This window comes from Xiphophorus maculatus, chromosome 16 (assembly GCF_002775205.1).
Source record: "Xiphophorus maculatus strain JP 163 A chromosome 16, X_maculatus-5.0-male, whole genome shotgun sequence".
Lineage (NCBI taxonomy): Eukaryota > Metazoa > Chordata > Actinopteri > Cyprinodontiformes > Poeciliidae > Xiphophorus > Xiphophorus maculatus.
This window is the reverse complement of record NC_036458.1, coordinates 8,320,861-8,343,026: the sequence shown is the minus strand read 5'-3', so window position 1 is coordinate 8,343,026 and position 22,166 is coordinate 8,320,861. Positions and strand designations below refer to the sequence as shown.

Sequence of the window (22,166 nt, the reverse complement as noted above, 5' to 3'; positions counted from 1 at the left end):
AGATCCTCCAGGGAGCTTTGTAGTTTATTAATTTGCCACAACAGTGTATAGCCATAGCAGTAAATCCTATAAAGCTTCTTAAGATGCATGGAGACGGAATTTTGATCTAAATCAATATTTTTTATGTATAAATATAAAAAGAACGCATACAGCTGTAATTGTCTGCTTTCTTACAAACCTTTCCACTAGGACGCCATGGGCCTATTTTGAACCACTCTGCTGAGCTCCTGCTGAGTTGTGAAGTGCAACTGGTCATACTAGGAAATTGCAGTCACATAAGAGCTCTGAGCTTTTTCCTCTTCAACTTCCAGGCATTACATCTCCAGTTGCTCCAACAGCAAAGACAGCAATTTAGAGCTTTGATGTCAGCTCCCATGTAAACAAAAAAACAAAATATATACTTGCCTAAAGACAAATTAGCCAATGCATTGTTATGATTGTGTTATTATTTTATTTACTGCCTCATAAAATACTCTTTCTCCTTGAGCTGTTTCACATTTTGCCATAAAATAAATAATTGTACTTCCTGTAAAATTATTCATTTTCCAAAATGTTGAACGAGTTGACATCTGGAAAGTGTTTTATCAAAAATAAAATCTAGTGCCTTCAGAAGTCATGTAATTAATAAATAGAGTCCACCTGTGTGTATTTCAGCATAATTACCGCTGTTGTTTGAAAGCCTGTTTGAATACATTAGTCAACAGCCTCATTAAATCCAAGGAACACACCAGACAGCTCACAGATAAAGTTGCGGAGAAGTTCAAAGGAGGGTTAGGTTGTAACAAAATATATTACGCTTTAATCATCTCATTGGTCGTTCTATGATGCGAAAAAGGAAGGGACTGGACTGAGAGGTAAAGAGCTCCAGTCAATCTAACAGGCCTGCCAAAAAGAGTATTAATCAGAGATGCAGCCAAGATGCACATATTAACTCTGGAGGAGCTCGAGATCTACTGCTCAGTCCAACCATTAATATTGCATTTAGCAGATCTGATCTTCATGGAAAGATGGCAGGAAGAAAACATTTGCCGAGAGCACCTCCTGTAATTTGCTACTAGCCTGTAAAACACAGCAAAGCATGGATGGGGTTTACATTGAAGCAACAAACTCAATAAATGGCTGCCATTTAGCGTAGAATTTGTACAAATTTCCAGTTTTTGTATGTCTAATTTTCTCAACTTTCAATAATAATAATAATAATAATAATAATAATAATAATAAAACTTATTATTCACCAACAACATAGCAACTGGGTAAAATAATTGACATTCTGAGTTTAGTTTTCATATCAGCCTTCACATTTTGTCAGAATTTGTACTGTAGATGCTGGATTGGATCACATTATTCCTAGTGAACTCATGTCTCTGCATGGAAAAGGCCAACATAATGAAATGTAAATCCAACACAGATCCAGCCAATAAGCCTTATGATTTCCTTGCAAAAGCTGAAGATTGAAAGTGACTTTGAGGCTCTTAGCCTGCCTTCTGCATGACCATAATGGTCAAGGCTTGACCTGAACCAAGAATTGCTCTAAGAGTGGAATAGCCACTTATTAAGTCTAAAGCATAGAGCAATATACTGGCTCCCTCAACTCTGAGTGACCCCAAAGAAGCCCAGTTGTGGGCTCTTAAAAGGATTTACAAAAGTTCACATATTCATATCTTAGAAGGGGTCTTAGGCATGTAAATGATAACTTAAGAGAGCAATTACATACATGGCCGCATGCTGAAATCTCTCTAAGCAATTAATGACATCAGACTTATCCGGCGCTTTACATGGTTACATATAAAAAGCAACTGATGCGTTCACTCCTTTCTATTTACCACACATTTCTTCTTGAGCAACTGAGCCTAAATGTTTTCTTTTATATGACTTTTAAATACATGGGGTAGATCTGAATAGCAATGTATTTTTCTCTCAGGTGTATCCAATAAAATGTGTTTAGTCCTGTTAGAATAACATGCATTTTGTTGCTTGTAAAAAATGGAAAATAATAAAACTAACCTAAGCAAAAGAATGTTCTCAAATGCAATGGGGTAAGTCTTACATAAAATAAAATAATACTTTTGTTGGTATGCAGAACTACATGTTGGTGTCAACACTAGCAAAATATGTTTTTGTACTTTTTCGGTGTATCTCATCTCTTTGTTGTAGTTCTCAGTGTGAGAGGACAGCACATTTGTTTATTAAAATTCAGGACATGTTTGTGCTTTATGTTATTTTGCAACTCTTTTATGTTGAACTTGTACATTAGTGTGTCACACTATTTCTTTGAATCTCCACATTTTGTTCATCTGTGACCTTTACAAATGGCAAAATGTCAACACCTCAGTATTATAATCCACTGTGTTTTTAGATGAAAGCAGGGCTGCATACTTTTCCACACAGAAACTGTTTGCAGCTGTTAGCCAGAAAGCCTTGAAAAACGCTGCCCCAATATCAACAACTAATGTAGTTGTTTAGCTCTCTGAGTGAAGACTATTGTGTTACAGGAACCAGGTGTGTTTGAACACCCCATCTAGACTTAAAAATCGAATATAATCTGCAAAGACAGAATCGAGAGAGCAGAGGCGAGAATTTTCCATCGCAAAAGCTGTCAAGAGTTAAAATGTTTTCTTCACCCACAGAGTGACCTTTAGAACAATGGCAAAGAGCATTTCTTTTGGCAAAAGTAGTAGACAAAACCTGGGTTTAATTTTGCTTCTGCAAGAACTTTCTTGTGGAGTTCTACTCCAATATTTCATAGCAAAAAACTGCATTTGAAAACTGCAAGAAAGCTCTGTTCTCTGAGCTGCACATACTGTTGAGTCCTTAAACAAAATTACTTTCTGATGGATCCATTTGCTATAAGTTTGATTACCCAATATCATAATATTTCCAGATTCAACAGAACGTCTTTTTGCATTCATGGAAAATCAAATTCCATTTCATTTTATTACTATAAAAACCCAATTTCACAAAGATTAAAAAAACGACTGCAGCAGAAAACTCTTCTGCTCTGTCTATAGGTGTTATCCAACCATCTGATTAATAATTTGAAATTCATGTAATGTGTGTGCTTTATGACAGAGGACATTAAATCTGATTTATGTGATCAGCAGGGTAGGTTAACTCAAAATGCTTTGACTTCTGACTATATGTCGCAGCATTGTACAACCAAGTTACTAAATTTGCATTTACTTAAAAGCTTACTTATAGTAGCTTGAGAAAACCATGAATATGTAAATTAATGCAGTAAGATGCTGGAACTGATCAGGTTTTCTAGTGCATAACTGCATATCTGAATACAATAATAAAGCATGCTGTGATGCCAAAACTGAAGAATACAATTTGCATGAAAATGAATCCACTCTACAATCGCAGCACTGCACTTCATTACAGTATACCTGCAAAACGATGACTCACGTAACCACATCAATGGCATCAGATGATGGTAATTAGACTTTTGTGACACTTGCAAGCTGTTCCAGGTCAAAGGACATGGCTAAAGAGCTGCTTGCCTCCAAACGGTGCCATTTAATTACCATTACGTAAATGGATTTGGACAGCAAGTGTCACCACGCTATTTTTCAGCTCTGCTCTTTAACTACTTTAAAGGTTACTCATATTAAACAACTATGTAGGTGTTTTTTTGTAGGGCAGGTAGGGCAAAAGATATTGAATAAAAAGATTTGAGATTTTAATTACAGTGATGCGTGTAAGAAGAAATTATTGCACAGTGCAAATTTACTCAGGTATGGATATGGAAATAAATGGGAACCATTATTGGTGCCTTACTGCCCTCTGCTGTTTATAGTGTAAATACATTTCGCCTACATAAAACTGACCAGAGCTGGGTGGAGCACCCAGAAATTGTGCTCAAGTGATGCACTACATCAACATATTTTACTCAAGAAAACATAGCCGTCCAAGAAATTACTTACGTGAAAAAAGCGCTAAGTAAACAAACAAAAAAAAGTATTCATGGATTAACAATAAAAAAACAAGGTTTGACTGATTATGTGCTCTTTTGGCTTAATATTACTAGGCACACCCAGACCTTTTTAGAGCCAAAGTACTAGGATCTACAAAAAAAGAAAATAAGAGTCATATTATGCACAATTTAAAGAAATTATAATGAAAAAGAAATGCCATTCATCAGTTTTGAAAAGGGTTAAATGGCATCTGTAAGACTTTTGGTTTCTCCAGCAACCTGACAGCACAGTGAGAGCTGGCACTGGAAACAAACTGTCATGAACCTGACATGTTGACCTTTAAGAATTACTCCAAGAGTTTATCAACGTCTCATCCAGGAGGTCACAAAAATGGCATCCTTCTTTAAAAGGACTGCAGCAACATAAGGTTCAATAATAATACAGAAGAAATCCAAAGGGGAGAATACTTCTCCAAATGTCTGTTGAATTATCATGATCTAAATTGCAGAGTGAATCAATGAAACATTTCTCTCAAATGTTTTGAATAAATTGACATTCTGATAATTATTAGTCTGAGCAGCAGAAGACAATTGTAAGTTAAAACTTGATTACCACAATTAAATTGAGTTGATTTGATATGCTGTATTTCACAGCAAAATCAGAAGTTTAACATCGCTCATACTGATGCACTTTGTGTAACTCTAATGCAGTTAGCAAAAAATAACTGTTGATTTCATTGTCATCAGCAGTATAATTAATTATTTCTAGTTCCATTTATCTCTTGTATTACCCATGCTTTTATCTTGTTTACATTTGACTTGAAACATAATCAACCATTTTCTAATTAAAGATAAAAAGCAAAAAAAAAAAAACAAACAGCTAAATTTAGGAAATGTGTTCATGAACATTCCAGGTCAACACAACAAATGTGTCACACACAAACCGGCTGTGCTAGAAAACATCCTCACACACTGACATTTCCCACTAAAAGCATGGGCAAATTTATTCCACCTCACTCCTCTGATGGACTTCCTGATCCGCCTTAACAACAAGACTTAGCACTTTAGATGAGTTGCATTAAATTACACTCAAAGGACAAAGTTAAAATTTAAGTGCACCTTTAATTTATTCAATATCTATATTATAATAGAGTCATCCTGATTGGCATATAAAATATTTACAACAACAACTAATTCATTAAAAATGACAGATCCTGCTGAAAAGTGTATGTGCTTATATGTGGAAGGTGGCAAGATTGCAGCAACTTTCAAGAGCAATTCTTCATGGAACAATCAATCATTCTGGGTACTGACATCTGAGAAGTACATTATCTAGCAAACAATTAGCACAGCTTGAAGCAGAAATGGGGCTCCAAGACTAAGAAAGGCAGCAGGTGGACTGTTTGGTCTCTCTTCCCTAAAGAGAACGGAGAAAAAAAGCCCAGTTAGAAACAAAGAACTTTCATCCACACATTTTCAAAAACCTATTAGAAATTTGATGTAAATTAGCCTTTCATCTGCTGCTAAAAAAACAAAAAACACAAAAGTTCAGAAGCGGATGGGTTGCCATGACAACTGTGTACCTACATGTTTTCCTGTAAGCATGCTACTGGTGCCTAAATTCCGGGTACCTGTTGTCTCTGTTGTTGGCGTCGGTATTCTTCTTCGCTGGCGGCCAGAGCCTGAGCCAGGGCCTGGTCCTCCTGCTCCTGAGGACTGAGGGGAAAACATCCCGGAGTGAAAACCCCACAAACTGGACGACATGCATAACGGTGGACCCTTCAGTTTGATTCAAGTGCAACCTCATTGAAATTATTTAAATAATCCCATCAGCCTGTTTTGTTCGACAAACACTAAAGAGCCACGCCTATGTGATGGTTCAAATCTGTAAGCAGAGAGCGCTGTCATGGCTGTTTTTCAGGTTTCTTTGTTTATGTGGATTTTCTCCTTTGCACTTGCTGTACGCTACAAAAAAATGTGCCGTTTCTGATTCACTATTAGCAATGCACTACATCATGACTTTAATTCAGATCTGAAACAGAGCCAAGTCGGTTTCTGGATACCAACTAAATCATAAAAACTACTTACAGTTTGAAAGATTATTCAAATCTCTTCATACTGTGACATACATTTTATCACCTTTCAAATAATTCAGTTTATTTTATCATCATTTATATGTAATGGACCAAGCAAAAAAAAAAAAAAAACACATATAAAGTGGAAGGGAAAAGAAACACTGTTTCCTAAATTTTTTACAGATAATATCTGAAAAGTGTGGCATGCATTTGCATTCAGCTCAGTATAAATTCCAGAGAATCAGTTGCCTTGAGAAGTCACAAAGATAAATAGAAGTTCACCTGTGTGTAATTTTATCTATACATAAAACCAGCTGTGCTATGGAGGCCTCAGTGGTTTGTTGGAGAACATTACCAAACAAAGAGCACTGTAAAGTGCAAAGGTCACACCACACAGAACAGGGTTGTGGACAGGGTAAGATTATAAAACTATCTCCACAGCTTTGAACACCTCACAGGACCGACCAATACCGAGTGCTATTTATGTCAGCATTAAACATTGCTCAATAACTATCAGAACCAAGCAAAAGACGGAAGCTGAATAAGTGAATGTTTATAAATCCATGTAGATTCTTAAAACACTTTTAAGTCACACAGTTTTGGAACATTATCATAACCTTCAGAACAATATTGCTAGATATGCTCATCATTCACAGCAACAAGGGGAAAATCAACCATAAATGACCTGGGAGACTGTAAAGCACCTGAACAGTAAAAACAGTATCTAGCCAGAGATCTGGGTTTTAGCTAAAAATTAATGCCCAGTTATAAAAAGATTCTGCATGCATTTGTGAAAAGACTTTTTCAGCATATAAAGAAAAAGTTCATATCACAGCTAAACAGGGACGATGAGGATCTAAGCGGCAATCCTGAAAATTAAATGCAGAATTAGCTTGCCATATATACCAACCATCATGCCCACCCCTGTTACTGAGAAACACCTGCAAGTCTGCATTTCATCCATATTATATACACACATTACTGATCTACTTAATAAGCAGCTAAATGAAGAGGAAGTTAGGGAAAATCAGTGGCACTTTGTTAACGTAACTCACCTGAGGGTTGGTTGAGCAGCTGGCCTCGAATCAGCCAAAGACATCTCCAGTGCTCTTTGTAAAGCCTGCTCCTCTGTCTGAAGAGACAATGTAGAAGCAGAATGTTTGAGTTCACTTTTAATATACTAATGGTTACTTTACATAAGGTGATTTCATCAAAGTTGTGTTCATACCATGCCGGCCTGAAAGGACGCCGAGGGAGGAATTACATTCTGTGCTGAAACGGATGTGGGAATCCGTGGGGTAGAGCTGGGAAAAGCAGGAATACAATGTGTTAAATAAAGTACATATATTCAATATGTCCATTACTGAACAAATGTGGGGTAGCAACACTCACCCTGAGCTGTAAGCTCTGTTGTTTACAGTTACGCCATTAGAAACAGGCCGAGGGTTTCCTGAAGCAGATGAACGAGAACTAGAGGCAGACGAAGAGGAAGCATCTTGAGACCTCATTACAGCAGCATGTCTATGGAAAAAACAAAAAACCTTAAATCACCAGGTTCAATGTGATAATTCAGAAAAAAAGGAAAACAGTTTCAGAATACTTAGGATAACTGTACTCACCCAGATTTGGAAAGAGACTTCCCGTCAGTCTTACAGTCGTGGTCTAGTGGGTGTCGATGTTTGAGACAGTAATTTAAATGACACTGGTCGCAGGTGACTCGTATCATTTCCTTTTGTTTACAGCCACCTTTAGAACATTTATTTGTGAATATCTGAAAGGAAGAAAAAAAAACCCTGTTATCACTGTTTTTGATGACATTGTGCCACATGGTTAGGGGGAACTCTGCATTATTTTAACCTTTCTCTTTCTTTGCGCAGGGTCTGATTTGCAGTCCCGGTCGATGTGTTCTCCCACTTTTATGTCGGGCATCTCGCCTCTTTTGATGGGAATGGGAGTATTACACAACGGGCAAACTGGAACCTGGACATCCTACAAGAACATACATAACAGTATTAAGCAAACAAAGGAACAAACTAGAAAATTGTATATCTTTTAAAAGAATAGTAGAACTAAAACCATTCCAATTCAACCAATTCCTTTTCAAAACCAAGGCCTATAAAATCTACAGATTCTGATTGATTCTCCAAGCAACACTGCTACTAATCCACATGAGTTGCTTATACGGCTACTTGTTGTCACAGTTTAATATGTGTGGAATAGGTTATTGACTTCACAAGAACAACCACGCTTAGGTGAGCATGTTTTAGACAATGCTGTGTGACATAGGTTACATTAAAATAAATGGAACAACATATGACAAGATCAGTACATTGGGTAGATCAAATAGACATAAATGTAATTCAAAAGTAATCTAATAAAAGTAAAACCCATGGTGTAATTGTTTGTCCAGAAACATTTTGTAGTAATTGGATGCATTAGTTAAAAGATAAATACGCTGAGTAATTTTTTAAATAAAGTTTTTATTGAAGAGGATAAAAATCAGGCCTAAACATAAGTTCATATTTTATTAGGTTCTATCAACTCACCTTTTTGTAGGATGATGTACATTTGTGATTTGCATAGGTGATGTGATCCTTGCAGAAAATCTCCTGACAGGCATCACATCTCATTGGAAGAAAATCTGCAATCAATATTTTATGAGGGGACAAGTTTATCAATCAATCACATTTTATTAGTATAGCATCACTCAGCAGCAAGGCAATTCATAGTGCTTTACATCATAAAAACGCAAAAATACAAAGCCATACAACACACAGTCAAGAATTTAAACATTACATTTTGTCAAGCGCCATCTTTATACATGAGATTGTTGATTAACGTTAATTATCTTTCAAATCTAACAACAACATCAACAAAAAATTATAATGCTGTTTTCATTTGAGACTTTACTCACCTAAACGCTTGCAGGTCTTCTCGGAGCAGTGCTCTCCCAAATCTGGAAACTCCATTTTTTTTAATGGGTCTTCTGATGAAAATGACTGGTTTTTATTCTGAAATAGACCAAAAAAATAAATAAAAATAAAACTTAAATAGACGAGAAGCTAGCAGTTCTTAGAACTGGTCTGCATTGTAATAACAATGAGGCTTTGAGGATAGTCATGAGTCACATGATTATCAGTCTGCAGACCAACAATGAGTTTGCGAAATTATTAGCAAGAGGCTAAGCTAACTTCGATCAGACTCACAGATGATCGATTACGCAACTAATAGCTCAAGTTATCCACTATTCTGTTAGACAAACAGAACACAAGAACTTCAAAATGAGAGAGATTTTTGCGATAAGTAATACATGTTCACAACGTAACATGAATGAATTACAGTAACAAGATATAGAAATTAAGCAACTACTTAATTTACCAAAAGTGAGCAATAACACATATTTCTGCCAAGTTGAAAGAAACACCAACACCACGCAGTATACTTCTCCATAAATGTCAATAACAAATACTAAAAATAAATATTGACTATTTATGGTGAGAATGTATTCTCACCGCTGGATTATTTGCTACGCTAGCAAGATGATCAGCTAACCTCCTCCTTTTGTTCAGGTTTACTCACCAGTCGCGGCTTTCTTCTCGGTCTTTGGTTTTGTAAAAAGAAAGTCAATGTATTCTTCCAGCCAATATAACTCTATAATTTTTCAAAGTGTTTTAGTCTGTAGTTTAATTACAGAGCCCCTGACGTCCGTTGCCTTGTTTGTGAAGATCCTCGTCTGTTTAGCTGTGTCACGCACCGTCCACCTACGTCAAGACGCCGCTGATGTCACGCTCGCTACGTCGTAATGGAAGGCGTGGTTTCGAAGGCGGTCGTAGAAATTTCAAGAAAAATCTAGAATGACCCAGATTGTTCAAATAAAATGATGGAAATTGTGTTTAGTAAATCTGAAATAGAATCTACTATTAAGAACAAAAATCTGACTGGAAGCGTTTTTTTAGAGGAGGGCACTAAAGCTTGTCACTTGTTTAAAAAAAAAAAAAAACTGCTGAAGAAAGTGGAAAAGAAAGTAAAAAAAAACACAGCTATCACAGAGGTTAAATAATAAATGGGCATTGGTGAGTAAGGCATTGACATGGAAATTGTTTAACAGAATAATGCAACGTAAAAAATAAAGGGTGAGTGAGTATAAAGAAACATTTAAACAAGAATTAAGGAAATATAATGACATACTAAAGATGAATGTTGGGTAAACACGAAAAAATGAGCAAAATATTCATTAATTTTTTTAAGTAAACAGGATAACATGCATGAATAGATAGATTCAAGAAGGAAATTCAGATGTTAAGTTGAAACAATTTTAAAATAGTGGATAGTCATGACAGTGGTAAAACTGTTTCCTTTTTTAAAACGTTTGAGTTAATATTTAGTTACACATAAAATGAGTTGAAAATTACTGGAAAGACTGTAACATGTCAGAGAATAAAATAACAGAAAAATAATGGCAAATATAAGAGAAGAAATAATCATTGTCCCTGAATAGCAACAATTCAAACTTTCTTTGCTCCTTTTGACCTTTTTAATTCTTGCACTCAAATAAAAAAAAAATCACATTATCATAAATTAATATTTATCCCTTCATATTCATTACCCTCATTTGCTAAAGCTGTTACCAACATATATAATATTTGAAACTTTACTGAAACAACATAAGTCTTCTCCATGTAAGGATTTAAAAGTCATCCATTTAGACAGTTGACATACATACCCAAGCTCTGTTAGTTAATGCGTTTATGGCTTCATTAGATTTGTGCGACACAAATTCTCTTAAAATCTAAACTTTTAATGAGCTTAGGAGCCCTGAAACAAAAAGACATTATTTGCATCTCTGCTCTTTTAAATGCAGAGTAGGCTACCCTAATTTTGATTGATACAATCAAGATCAATCCACTTGATATGATTTTGGTCTCCAGCTGTGACGTTTCTGTCACTTATGTAAATGCACTCAGCAAGGTACTTGTACCCTAATTAATTTGGATTTTACTATTGGTCTTCACTTCAAAAGTCCATATTCAGTCTGACAAGACTGGAATAAAATGTTAAGTGTGTTTATTAGCATAGGCAAATGAGACATTTTGAATAAAACGATATGAAAGTTGTGTTGATAGAAAAGAATAATACACAACATCATGATAATATTAGTGCTGGTCCACAGTTCTACATTACGACTAATACATACTGTACTGCTTTAGGCTAGTCTAAATACACTCATTAAGGAAATTTGTTTTGCATTCAGACAACTCAAAACAGAGGAACTGGAAGGAGACATTAAATGAAATATAACACCTCAATGCATCAAGTGACAACTAATGTTTGACTTTTATCAAGTCATACATTAGTTAATATACTATTATAATAATAGTAATAATATAATACTAATATACTTGCCTTTTTTGTTTAATGCAAGAAGCAAGAAGCATAGTTTGGAATAAAAAAAAAGAAGAAATTAAGCATAGTGAATTATGTTTCCCTTTGTTTTCTGTCTCTAACACTTTGAAAGATAAAAACGCCATTGTACTAAAATACCATAAATGCTGAAATATTTTGTTTTTGCGGAGTGACTGCAGCACATATGGCTTGCATGGTGGAGTAGTAGATAGGACTGCAGAAAAAAAATCCAGGTTTGACTAAACGCTTGCGCTCCTTCTGAATAGTCTTCATGCTTTCCATGTGCATGGATAGCTTTTCTTCAGATGTCTCAGGTTGATTGGTCTCTCTGAATTTTGCTTAGGTGTGAGTGTGTACGCATGTTTGTTCTGTGTGTCTCTGGGTTTACCCTTTGATGGAGTGTCAACCTGTCCAGAATGTACTCCGTTCACCTCTGTAAAACACTGCACAGCCAGTAGACAATGGATAGCTGCAGCTCACCAGTTACAATTTGTAGTTTTCAGTGGTTCCTAACTATTCTCAGATTACATCTATACATAATATCATAAGTAATGCATATAATTCCCTGGTCCATGAAGTTCTTAAATTATTACTGAGTGGTTCTCTGACAAAGTGATTGTTAATGACCCATCAGCTAAAGAAATATTTATCTGCTTTCTCTGTGTTAAATAATTGAATGCCCAATCAGTATTTGAAAGTACAAAAGTTCACAAAAAGGTGCATAACTCACTTTTATTAAAAAGTGTGATAGGGCCATATAATTTCAATCTCACACTCTGACATTAATAATTTAAACTCAAGTCCAATAATCCAATAAAATGTACAAAGAATGTGCTTTAGATGTTGTTAAATTCAGGATTGGGCTGTTACCCCAAATGTGAGCACACTTTGGGTTGAAACTGATTTCAGTATTGTTTTTTTATGGGACACAGGTTAGCTCTTAAGAAAATGTTGGCTTTAAACGACTTATCAAACAACATTTTGGTTGTGTGCCAGGCTTGAGAGTGTATTTCCAAGATTTACCAGTTGGTGGCAGCACTGGTCTTCATAAAAAATACAGCTCAGAGAAGGAAAGATAAAAACACGATGAACGAGGAAATCACCATAATTGTGACCACTAGAAATATCACATGTGTATATAGACATGACAGCCTGGGATCTAAAGTTTTCCTTTTTTTATTTCCAACTTAAAGCTGGGGCAGAGCATAAAACTTCTTCACAAATAATTAATGGGCACTCCAATTACTTCATAGGTAATTGGAGTGCCCATTTATTCATAATTTCCTTTAAACATTTACAAAGTGGTGCCTTGCAAAAAGTGACAGTGCCAGTTTTTGGCTTTTAACAGTTTACAAACAAAGGTTCAATCTGTATTTTATGATTTTAAAAGACAGATTATGTGCAATAGGAAGTGAGAGGATCTAGAAGGTCACACTCTCAACTGTTTTGCAGCTCCAAACCAATCTCTTTTAGGTATTCTCCCTGTAATTAGCTGACCAGGTTGCTCTCTGAGCAAAAGAGCATCCTGACAGCATGATGTTACCAGCTGCTATCAGGTTTCATAATGGGGACAGAGGATTCAGAACAACAATTCAATGTTGTTCTTGGCTCTTTTGTGACTTCTTGGATGAGTCATTTCACTGCCGGGAGTAATATGAGAACCTGAGAAGGCTCACCACTGTTTCATGTTTTCTACATGTGTAAAATGGCTCACACTTCAGGTTGTTGGATTCCCAAAGCACTAATAATCGATTTGCTACTCTTTCAAGATTGATGGCTGTCAGCTACTTTGTTTTTCATCTGTTCTATAATTAATCTTGCTTGGTGCATGATGTGTTGCTTTCCTATTGTTACACAAGTTCTGTTTAAGCAATTTATTGAGTTTTATTTATTAAGTTAACACTGGGGGCAAAGAAATTCTTGCACAAGCCCAGGTTGGCTTGGGTAGCATTTCTACCTTAATAAATGACATGACCATTTGAAAAACACTCTCTGTATTCATTCAAGCTATGTGCTTTTCAAAATGTACTTGATCTGAAACATAATGTGCTAATAAAAAGTAAAACCAAAAAAGAGTTGTAAGGAAGCAAAATATTTCTATGTATGTGTCCAGTAACCATACACTTTCCCAACAAAAGGCTATGAATCACATTGTTACCACTGATAGCCTGTCCTGGTGTTGTGTGCTCTCTATATAGTGAAGCAGAATGACTCCTCAGACCAGGCTGCCCTATTCCTTTGCTCCATTCTCAATTTTTGATACTATTGTGCCTACTGTTGAAGGCTTTTTCCATTGGATAGGGGTCAGCATGGGCACCCTGACTGATCTGCCATGTCAGATCTTCAATTCTGCAAGCACCCCCCACACACACACACAAAAACCCAGCAGTGTGTAATCTGATATCTTTCTATCAGAACCAAAACAGTCTTCTTATGCGACTTGAGCTGAGGTAGCTCAGCCACTAGAGGGCAGAATAGGTCTTCCTGGCTTAACACTGGTTTTGATGTTTTGAGAATTCAACACATTCTCATGGCAGGGTCAAGGATACAAAGGCTTAGGTGTCAGATAGATGCTTTTAAAGAGATGTTGTAACAAAGATGAACCTATGAGTGCTAGAACAGTTGTGTTTTTGTGCAATTTCCGTTATTGAAGTCAACAAGAAAATCCAAACATCTTTCCTGTACTTAGTTTTTTTTCTACCAGATTTTAAAAATCCATGCACACACCATTAAAGTCTATGTTTTGTATCACAGAATTAACTCATTTTTCTTTCAAAGTAAATTTCCAAGATTTACTTTGAAAGTGTAATGGCTTGTGCACTTACAGAACTGTCTATGTAATACTCTGTCTGTATAAATTGAAGAAGTTGTGACATTGTCAGCAATCCTCTTCCAAGTAGTGTGCAGCGGAAACACTAAACGCAGAAGCACAGCAACTTTTAAAAACAACATTTTTGGAAGGTGGCTCCAAGTCTTTTGCGTTTAAACTTCGATTAATAACCGATGTTAAAGTATGCATCTCTGAGACATGTTCTCTGCAAACAGTGAACAGTCGGTTGAAAGTCAGGAGAGTGCAATCATCTCCAAATGCACCCCCTTCAGTACAAATGCGATGGTAGAAGTTTGGAGCTTTTGTTGAAACTATCCAATCATGTTTTAGCGCAAGTCCTATGCGCACATGCAGAGATTAATGCGCACATGATCCATAACATAGTGACAGGGCTACTTGTTTAAATGCACCTATTCAGATTTTCACCAATCCATATCCATTTGGGATTATATCCAGGGTGGCTTAAAATTGGGTGAGGCAACTCCCCCCCGCCCCCCCCATATTCCTGTAGAGTTGAATTATTAGATTGAAGTTGAATAATAAGCACTGAGTCAAACAGCACACCCTTCATCTGCGGAGCTGTAATTAACGGGGGCAAAACGCAGGCGGTGGCGAAGGGAGGAAAAAAAATGCAAATTATTCCACACAAAGGCTTCTCACAAATTGGCGTCACCATTTCTCAAATTATATCATTACTATATTTTGAAAATGTTAATCTGTTGAGCGGATTTCCCGGGGGAGTTGAGTAAATTAGTTCTATTTCCGAGACTGCCTCTCTGCAAAGGCACGGCAGCGACAAGCACCTCTGATTTGCTGATTACAATTAGACTCCCCAGTTTGGGCTCCTTCAAGCATTGATAATTTTCGGCATATTAAGCACGTTTTAGCAAAGGTGATAAGTCAGTTTTAATTGAAATGAAATTATTATTCTAATGGAAGTTTGGTTATTATTATTAGGAGGCACTAGTCATTCTCAGCTTCATTTTTAATATATAAATGCTGGAGAGTGGAAAAAAAAGATTTTGAAGGGCATTAGGGTGTCAGGATTGAATGAGGTAATTTGAAGGGAATTACTTTCTCTTCTATCAGAAATGAACTGAATTAAAAGTCCAAATCAATCGCTTTCACTTCTCCATTCTACTTTGACAGCGGCACAATTACAGATAATTAGATGGGAGGAAACTTTTAATTGTGGGATTAGAGGGAGAGAGAATTCGGAGGATCAGAGAGAAAATTTCTAGGCAGAGTTTCTTCCTTAAAATCGAATCAAAGGATTTGCGAGCTTAAGATGGCACCCAGCTTTTCTTTTTTTCCCCCTGCTGTTTAATTGGAACTGCATCTAGTTCATCCAAATCATCCAAAACAATTAATTTTTATTTAATTCTATAATTATCATCAAATCGAATAATGTGCAACCTAATTTAGATAGTTAAAAATTAACGTGCGTGAAGTTAATTGAGTAATTAAACTCCTAAACTGCTGCCTATTAATTTGCCTGCCTAATTAAAAATGAATGTGATTCTGTGCTGCTAAAGTAGGCATCATTATTGGACGGACTGGTTGATAAGTCCTGTGTCTTATTTTGGGAATGAGGATTTAGGTAGATCATGTGAACACCTATGTTAAGTTGGCATGCTGAATTTCACTTTCCTGTTTTATCTGTTATGGATAAAGCAAGTGCGCAGCTGCAAAATCCTCGGGCTCCAAAGAGAGGATATCAAGAACGCAAGATGGTGGCATTCAGGACATGTGTTTGGAAGAAAGTGGAGGCTAAACATCAAAAAGAGAGAACTTTTATAGACATGGCACCTGTCCCTGTTATTTGCAAAACTGAGAGCAAAGTTTGAGTGTTATGGGAAGACTTTCTTGTCTTTCTTCACCTCTGCGCTGAGTAGTTGATTTTGCCCACACCCAATCATCCACCATAAAAGCTCCCTTCAGAGACTGTAGCTGAATTTAGTACGTCCATAAGTTATATCAAATAGAGGAGACGTAAAGAGCACAACATCAAACTTCAGTCACTTCTTTCAACGAGACTTTGAAACAAATTCTAATCAACACAGAAGTTTTATAAACGCAAAATGTGAGGAGTGATACAAAAGGTGACGCTCAAAGCAGGAAAACAACCATGAAAAAGACCAGTACTTCAACTTTTACATATTTAGTAATGTGAGTTATTGCATTAAACTGTAAAATGATGAAGATATCGGAGTGTCTGTATAGCTGTCAGCGTACACCAGCTTTCTCCCCTATATCTAATCTCTTGGCAAGTAAATCAATTAGCCCATATGCAATATTTTTTCTATTGACGGAGATCGACAGCGTGTTGTCATCCTAGCAACTCCAAAGAAGAAGAATTTTTTCATATTTTAAGAAAAAGTATTTCCACCTTTGAACAGTTGCCATGAACAGACACACACACACACAAAGGAAACAAGGCAGGGCAGCACCGCATCTGAATGCTGGCCTTGTTCGCCTTATTATCGGGTTAATTAAAGCTAGAATCTGACAATGTCACCCGTTGTAGAAAAAACGGATTTGAATGCTGCGTCTCTGGAGACTGTGTCAAGGGGCTGCTTTGCACTGAGCCCCTGAGCTCCTCAGCTGGGGTGATGCACACAAATATATATATATTCTCTGACCTCCTACATATGTAGGTGACGGGAAGCAATTATTGAATTTTTGATGTACAAAATTGAATGACTGGGGAGGAATAATTCATAAGATTGTGTCCGTGTGGGCTGAAATTAAAAGTTAAAAACACAAAAGAGTGAGCGCTCGCTGCTGTTAAAAAAAAAGAGACTAAGATGGATAAACGGTCGAGATCATTTCTGAGGAGTTCATTAAAATGGAGGGCTACACGCTGAAATGCAGAGGGTTGTTATTTGGGCTTGGGGGTCAAGTGACGAGAGGATTATATACTTCCTCATAATAATATTAATTAAACAATTTGCATGCTAATAGGGTAACAATTATCGCAGCTTCTGTTGAGAGATTCAGGTTATTACAACATGCCAATCCAGAAGCCAAGGGTCAGGCAGGGAGTGGGGTGTGAAATTTCAACTCTGATTAACATTATGACAGCGCCAGACTTGGGATAAATAAAGTCGAATTAATTATTTGTAAATAATAATAATAATAATAAAAAGAGTAAAATAAAAATTGGTTGAAAGGATTTAGGCAGACCACATATGGAAAACAGGCGGAAGTGTTGAATAAAGTCACATTCTCGTCTTTCCTCTAATTTTTTGTGGTGTTTATGTGGGGCACAAAACTTAAAAGTTGTCAATTTAAGTTTAATTACCAGAAACAAAGATATACAAAGATAAACAAAGATATATATATATATATATATATATATATATATATATATATATATATATATATATATATCTTGAACTCACTGCTTTAACTTTTTGCTTTACGCAGTTGGGGTATTTTTTTTGATAATTTCTATTAAGTACTTTTTCCTTCATTCAACAGTCCACCTGTTTAAATGCGCAAAAAAAACCTCATTCATAACAATAGGCATGAATCAATAAATGAGGACAACATTTCAAATGATATGTTTTGCCTACAACATATCAACACTCTACGCATTCAAGCTATTATTTGTTTGGAGCAAAGAAAAAGTCTGGGAGCTGCTGGCCTCATCTCTCCGCCTGCAGCCTTTTCTTCCCGGGATCCGCTGAGCCCTTCCTCCCGGTGGGTCCCCCGTGCAGTTGCGATGTAGTTCTTATCAAAGCCCTCCTGTCTTGTTGTGACAGCTCTGATATTGTTTATTGAGGTGGATGTCAGCTTTAATTAGCAATCGATACGGGGAGCGTTTGCAGAGTGCGTCTCTGACGTCAGCACCCATTACCGCCTCTCATTGGATCTCATATTCCCCGAGCCTGGGCTAATTATTGGGAGGTTCATGTGGATAAAGTACAGCTCATCCCTCCCTTCACATCATGTCCCCCGCTCGTTGGCCACACTCGCTGCATGCTTTTTAAATTCCCGTCGCCGGGCTCCAGACGTCGCTTCCTTTTGCCTGCGGGATGATGGACAGCAGGATACTGGATCCACCTCACGCCCAGTTCGGAGGCTCTCTCGGCGGGATGGTTGGCTTCCCGTACCATCTGAGCCACCATCACGTTTACGAATTAGCAGGGCATCAACTTCAATCTGCGTCCGCGGTTCCCTTCTCGATAGACGGATTACTTAATGGCTCCTGCACGGCGTCGGTGGGTAATTCCAACCCCCTCTTGTCTTCGGGCTGCGGGATGAATGGAGATAATCAGCAGTACAAACTGTCAGGTAAGCCACACTACCCACAGCACAATGAGCTCCGCTCGAGGTTGGCCAGCTGTGGAAAGACCCAAACAGAAAGAAACAAAGGCTGGATGTTGCGACAAGTTGTCTTCGCCGTGGGTTTGAAAGGCGTTCTCGCCTCCCACTTCATTTCCTTCATGTAAAATTGAGGATTTTTCAACAACAACAACAAAAAAAAGAAACAACATTTCTCCTCCTCAGTTACAACATTAACAGCTTGTGTTTACATCGAAAGCTTCCTTCTCCAAAACGAGAACAGAAGCTGCAACATTCCTTTCATCATATTCACCTTTAAATTGAACAAAATTCATGGCATGTGCAAGATAAAAATCATGTTAAAATTCTTTTAAAATGTAGATTTTTTTTTTAAGGAAAATATAAATATATTTTTGACCTTATGTGCTTTGTTTACATTTTGTTTCCAACATTTATATGCTGCCAGACTCGGTGGACCCAGACAAAGATAGCCCTGGCTGCAAGAGAAGAAGAACTCGCACAAATTTCACAGGCTGGCAGCTGGAGGAATTAGAAAAGGCTTTTAATGAGAGTCACTATCCGGACGTGTTCATGAGGGAGGCACTGGCTCTCCGACTGGACTTGATAGAATCAAGAGTTCAGGTAAATGCCCACTCACTGACTGCATTTGTAACTTCGAGCTCGATTGTGTCCTCTGTTATGTTATTTGTGACAAAACACCCGCTTTACATGTGCGATTGTTGCATTGTTGCATCTATAAAAACAAATATCAATATTTACATGGCCATGAGTAAATATTATTTTCGTGAAGACTATGAAATATTAAATTTAATTCTTAAAATGCCACATATCACTTTACTTTCCCCTGAGTTTATTGGTCAGGATCTGACGAATGAGTACAATTTGACTTTATATTTGTTTTGAAAAACTTTTGAACTTTGATTTAATAACACAAATAGTTGCAGGCTGTTTTTCCAACAATGACTAGGAAGAAATATCAGACATTCATAAGTGTCCATTTATATATATATATCAAGAGTATATATATTAATTATGCTTGAAATAAAAATAAATAAATACTTAAACTATATTTTTTCTTTATTATTACACGTAAACTTTATTCGCATGGACAGTTCATATTTGTGAAAAATTATGTTATTGAAAGTTATCCCAACTTGTTTTTTGTTCAATGCATTCGTTTTTAATAAGGCCTAGTTAATTAAAGGCTCAGGAGAAAAAAAAAACAACATGAGGAAGGTGTAACCTCACTATTTGTTTAATTACCATGTTACAAAGACACTGACACATTTTTTTTTTGGCTCTAATTAATTTGACCCTAGCAGGGGCAGCCAGTGCTCATTACACTTGTTTTCACTTTTTTCCCCCTTCCTCCACTTCTCTATCTGAAGGTCTGGTTTCAAAATCGCAGAGCCAAATGGAGGAAAAAGGAGAACACAAAGAAAGGCCCGGGTCGACCTGCTCACAACGCCCACCCCACCACCTGCAGCGGGGAGCCCATGGACCCAGAGGAGATCGCCCGGAGAGAGCTGGACAGGCTGGAGAAGAAGAAGCGGAAGCAGGAGCGCCGGCTGCTCAAGTCCCAGAACAAGCTCGCTTCTGGGGATCTATTTCACACCCCGGGGTCGGACAGCGACAGCGGGGTGTCGCACGTCACCGACAGTGACCACAACACGTGCCCACCCTTTGACTCAGTGGGGGGGAACCAGTCGATGTGCGACCTCCAGAGCCAAAACGAGAACCAAAGACACCTAGACCGGGATGCTGGCGGATCCGAGCTGGACTCGCCCGACCCCAGCCACCGGCCGAGCCTGTGCTCCAGCAACACCAACAGAGCCTCAAGTCTGCAGAAACTCAACCCGTTTAGCGTCGAGAGCCTCCTTTCGGACTCCAGACCCAGACGCAACCCCGCGGCCTTACCCTCCTCGCGGCCTTTAATAGGGAAGGGACACTTCCTGCTCTATCCCATCACGCAGCCGCTTGGATTCATTGTCCCTCAGACTGCCCTGAAGACGTCATCAGCAGCGGCAAGCTGTGACGGAGACGCCCCGGCGGACAGAGACCAGTCCGGTGTCCGCTGCAGCGCCTCCTCCAACTCCCCGGGATGTAGGAGCAGCTCACCGGACGCACAAAAGCTCGGACAGGTGGGACAGGAGGAGAAATCGAGCCCGTCCAGGGCCGCGTTTGCCACTGGACAACCGAGCTCGGCTATTTGCAGCGAGTCGACTTTTGAACTCATAACGCCTGTCGACACGGACAAAAAGGAGCACTTGGAGCACACAGTCAACCCCGAACCTCTGAGTGACTGTCCCACACAATTAAACTCCACAGAAGATGTCGATATGGAATAAATCAGAGGGAGGGTATTTTTTATTTTTTATTTTTAGAAAGAAAATGCAGAAATAGCCTCTAAACGACACCTTTAATTAGGCCAAAGCTTAACTACATCTTTGCATTTAACCTCCATAGGTTTTGCCCCAACTCTGCTGAATTTTTTTTAACAATGTCCCTCTCCTTATTTTTCCTCCTGCGAGTGTGTGAGAGTATTTAATGTGTGATAACATGTCAAAAACAACAACAAAAAAACAAACAAAAAAAAAAAAACAAGACCAACAAAAATCCTCAAGAGCTGTAAGAAAAGGTATTATACTATTTATATATGTAAGGTTTTTCTTAAATAAATTTATTGTATACAAGCATCTGACACCGTGTGAGATCTTAAATAGCGGCGCAGGACGACAGTACAGTGGGAAAGGCTTTTTTCCTAAAGAAATCTTATGTTGTACTTTGTATATTGCCTTAACAAATTTATTCATCTATAAGCCCCCGCTGAAATGAGGTTACGAGCCCGAGGCGAAAAGGACCCGCTCGACTCCTGCAGAGTTTTGATATGAAAGTAATTATTTTCCCGGTGGCTACTGCAGGGGGATTCAGTTTATTTTAGCTCAAAGGGGGTTATAATACATTACCGATTTCTAGTGATATGAAATCACATAAACTTCCAAGAATAATAGAATTAGCATGAAAAGGCCTGGGTGTCAAATTGAAATAGGAAAATAATAGCCCCGGCAGCTGGGAGTGTGTGTGTTTGTGCATATTGGAAAGGAGATGGAGATTCGTGGGGAGGCATTTTCATGAGGTTTTTTCTCTCCTTTCTCCTCCCTCTCTCTTCCTCTCTCTCTCCTCACATTGTCAGGGCCCCTTGTAGCAGGGCTATATTAAGATAGATGTTCGATGATATCCCTCATTGTTCTGTCGCTTTACATTGATGTTTCTGTGTTATCAGCCTATTGATCACGCGTCGGCTGTAATAGGACGGGCTGAGGCAAACGTGCCTATTTACAATAGCAGAACACATTTGTTCTAATAGGGCTGCTGGTCCCCGGGGAAGCCGCGCAGGATCTGGGACATCTGCTCCCCCTTTCGCAATATTAGCAGCGCTGACCACAATATCAAGCCGAAGGAAGAGAGCACGGTAACAGAAGAAAGCAAAGGGGGGATATATATATATAAATATCACATAGCCTTTAGAGTTCTCTTTGGGTTTTGATTTGCAAATAAATTGGAAATAATCAGAGGGAGCGAGCTTTACGTCTGAGCCGGCGCAAATGAATCCCTGAGCCAGTGTCCCTTTCAA

General features: G+C 37.9%; 2 protein-coding genes across 4 annotated transcripts; one reads left to right on the top strand and one right to left on the bottom strand.

Moving 5' to 3' along the window:
* Window positions 1-4,886: 4,886 nt before the first annotated feature.
* Window positions 4,887-9,753, bottom strand: zfand2a (zinc finger AN1-type containing 2A). 3 transcript variants are annotated; one of them, XM_023348547.1, is made up of 10 exons: window positions 9,568-9,753; window positions 8,903-8,999; window positions 8,535-8,629; window positions 7,846-7,977; window positions 7,608-7,759; window positions 7,381-7,509; window positions 7,217-7,292; window positions 7,044-7,120; window positions 5,501-5,629; window positions 4,887-5,330 (listed from the first exon to the last, which is right to left on the bottom strand). In XM_023348547.1, exons 2-9 carry the CDS (start codon window positions 8,955-8,957, stop codon window positions 5,530-5,532), a joined length of 816 nt encoding a protein of 271 aa, XP_023204315.1. In that variant the 5' UTR covers window positions 8,958-8,999; window positions 9,568-9,753; the 3' UTR covers window positions 4,887-5,330; window positions 5,501-5,529. The 3 variants fall into 3 exon arrangements, with proteins under 3 accessions (XP_023204315.1, XP_005796780.1, XP_023204314.1); XM_005796723.3 differs by having other exon boundaries at window positions 5,545-5,629; XM_023348546.1 differs by lacking the exon at window positions 4,887-5,330 and adding an exon at window positions 5,340-5,436 and having other exon boundaries at window positions 5,545-5,629.
* An 8,283-nt stretch (window positions 9,754-18,036) lies between these two features.
* uncx (UNC homeobox) lies at window positions 18,037-21,142 on the top strand. Its single transcript, XM_005796786.2, has 3 exons — window positions 18,037-18,520; window positions 18,978-19,153; window positions 19,921-21,142. Exons 1-3 carry the CDS (start codon window positions 18,262-18,264, stop codon window positions 20,878-20,880), a joined length of 1,395 nt encoding a protein of 464 aa, XP_005796843.1. The 5' UTR covers window positions 18,037-18,261; the 3' UTR covers window positions 20,881-21,142.
* The last annotated feature ends 1,024 nt before the right edge of the window (window positions 21,143-22,166 follow it).

Coding starts and splice junctions, on each gene's coding strand:
- zfand2a (XM_005796723.3), bottom strand. CDS start 8,957: ATGGAGTTTCCAGATTTGGGAGAGCACTGCTCCGAGAAGACCTGCAAG. Junction 8,630..8,902: donor GAAGACCTGCAAGCGTTTAG/GTGAGTAAAGTC, acceptor TATTGATTGCAG/ATTTTCTTCCAATGAGATGT. Junction 7,760..7,845: donor CTGCGCAAAGAAAGAGAAAG/GTTAAAATAATG, acceptor TCTTCCTTTCAG/ATATTCACAAATAAATGTTC.
- uncx (XM_005796786.2), top strand. CDS start 18,262: ATGATGGACAGCAGGATACTGGATCCACCTCACGCCCAGTTCGGAGGC. Junction 18,521..18,977: donor TCAGCAGTACAAACTGTCAG/GTAAGCCACACT, acceptor ATATGCTGCCAG/ACTCGGTGGACCCAGACAAA. Junction 19,154..19,920: donor TGATAGAATCAAGAGTTCAG/GTAAATGCCCAC, acceptor CTCTATCTGAAG/GTCTGGTTTCAAAATCGCAG.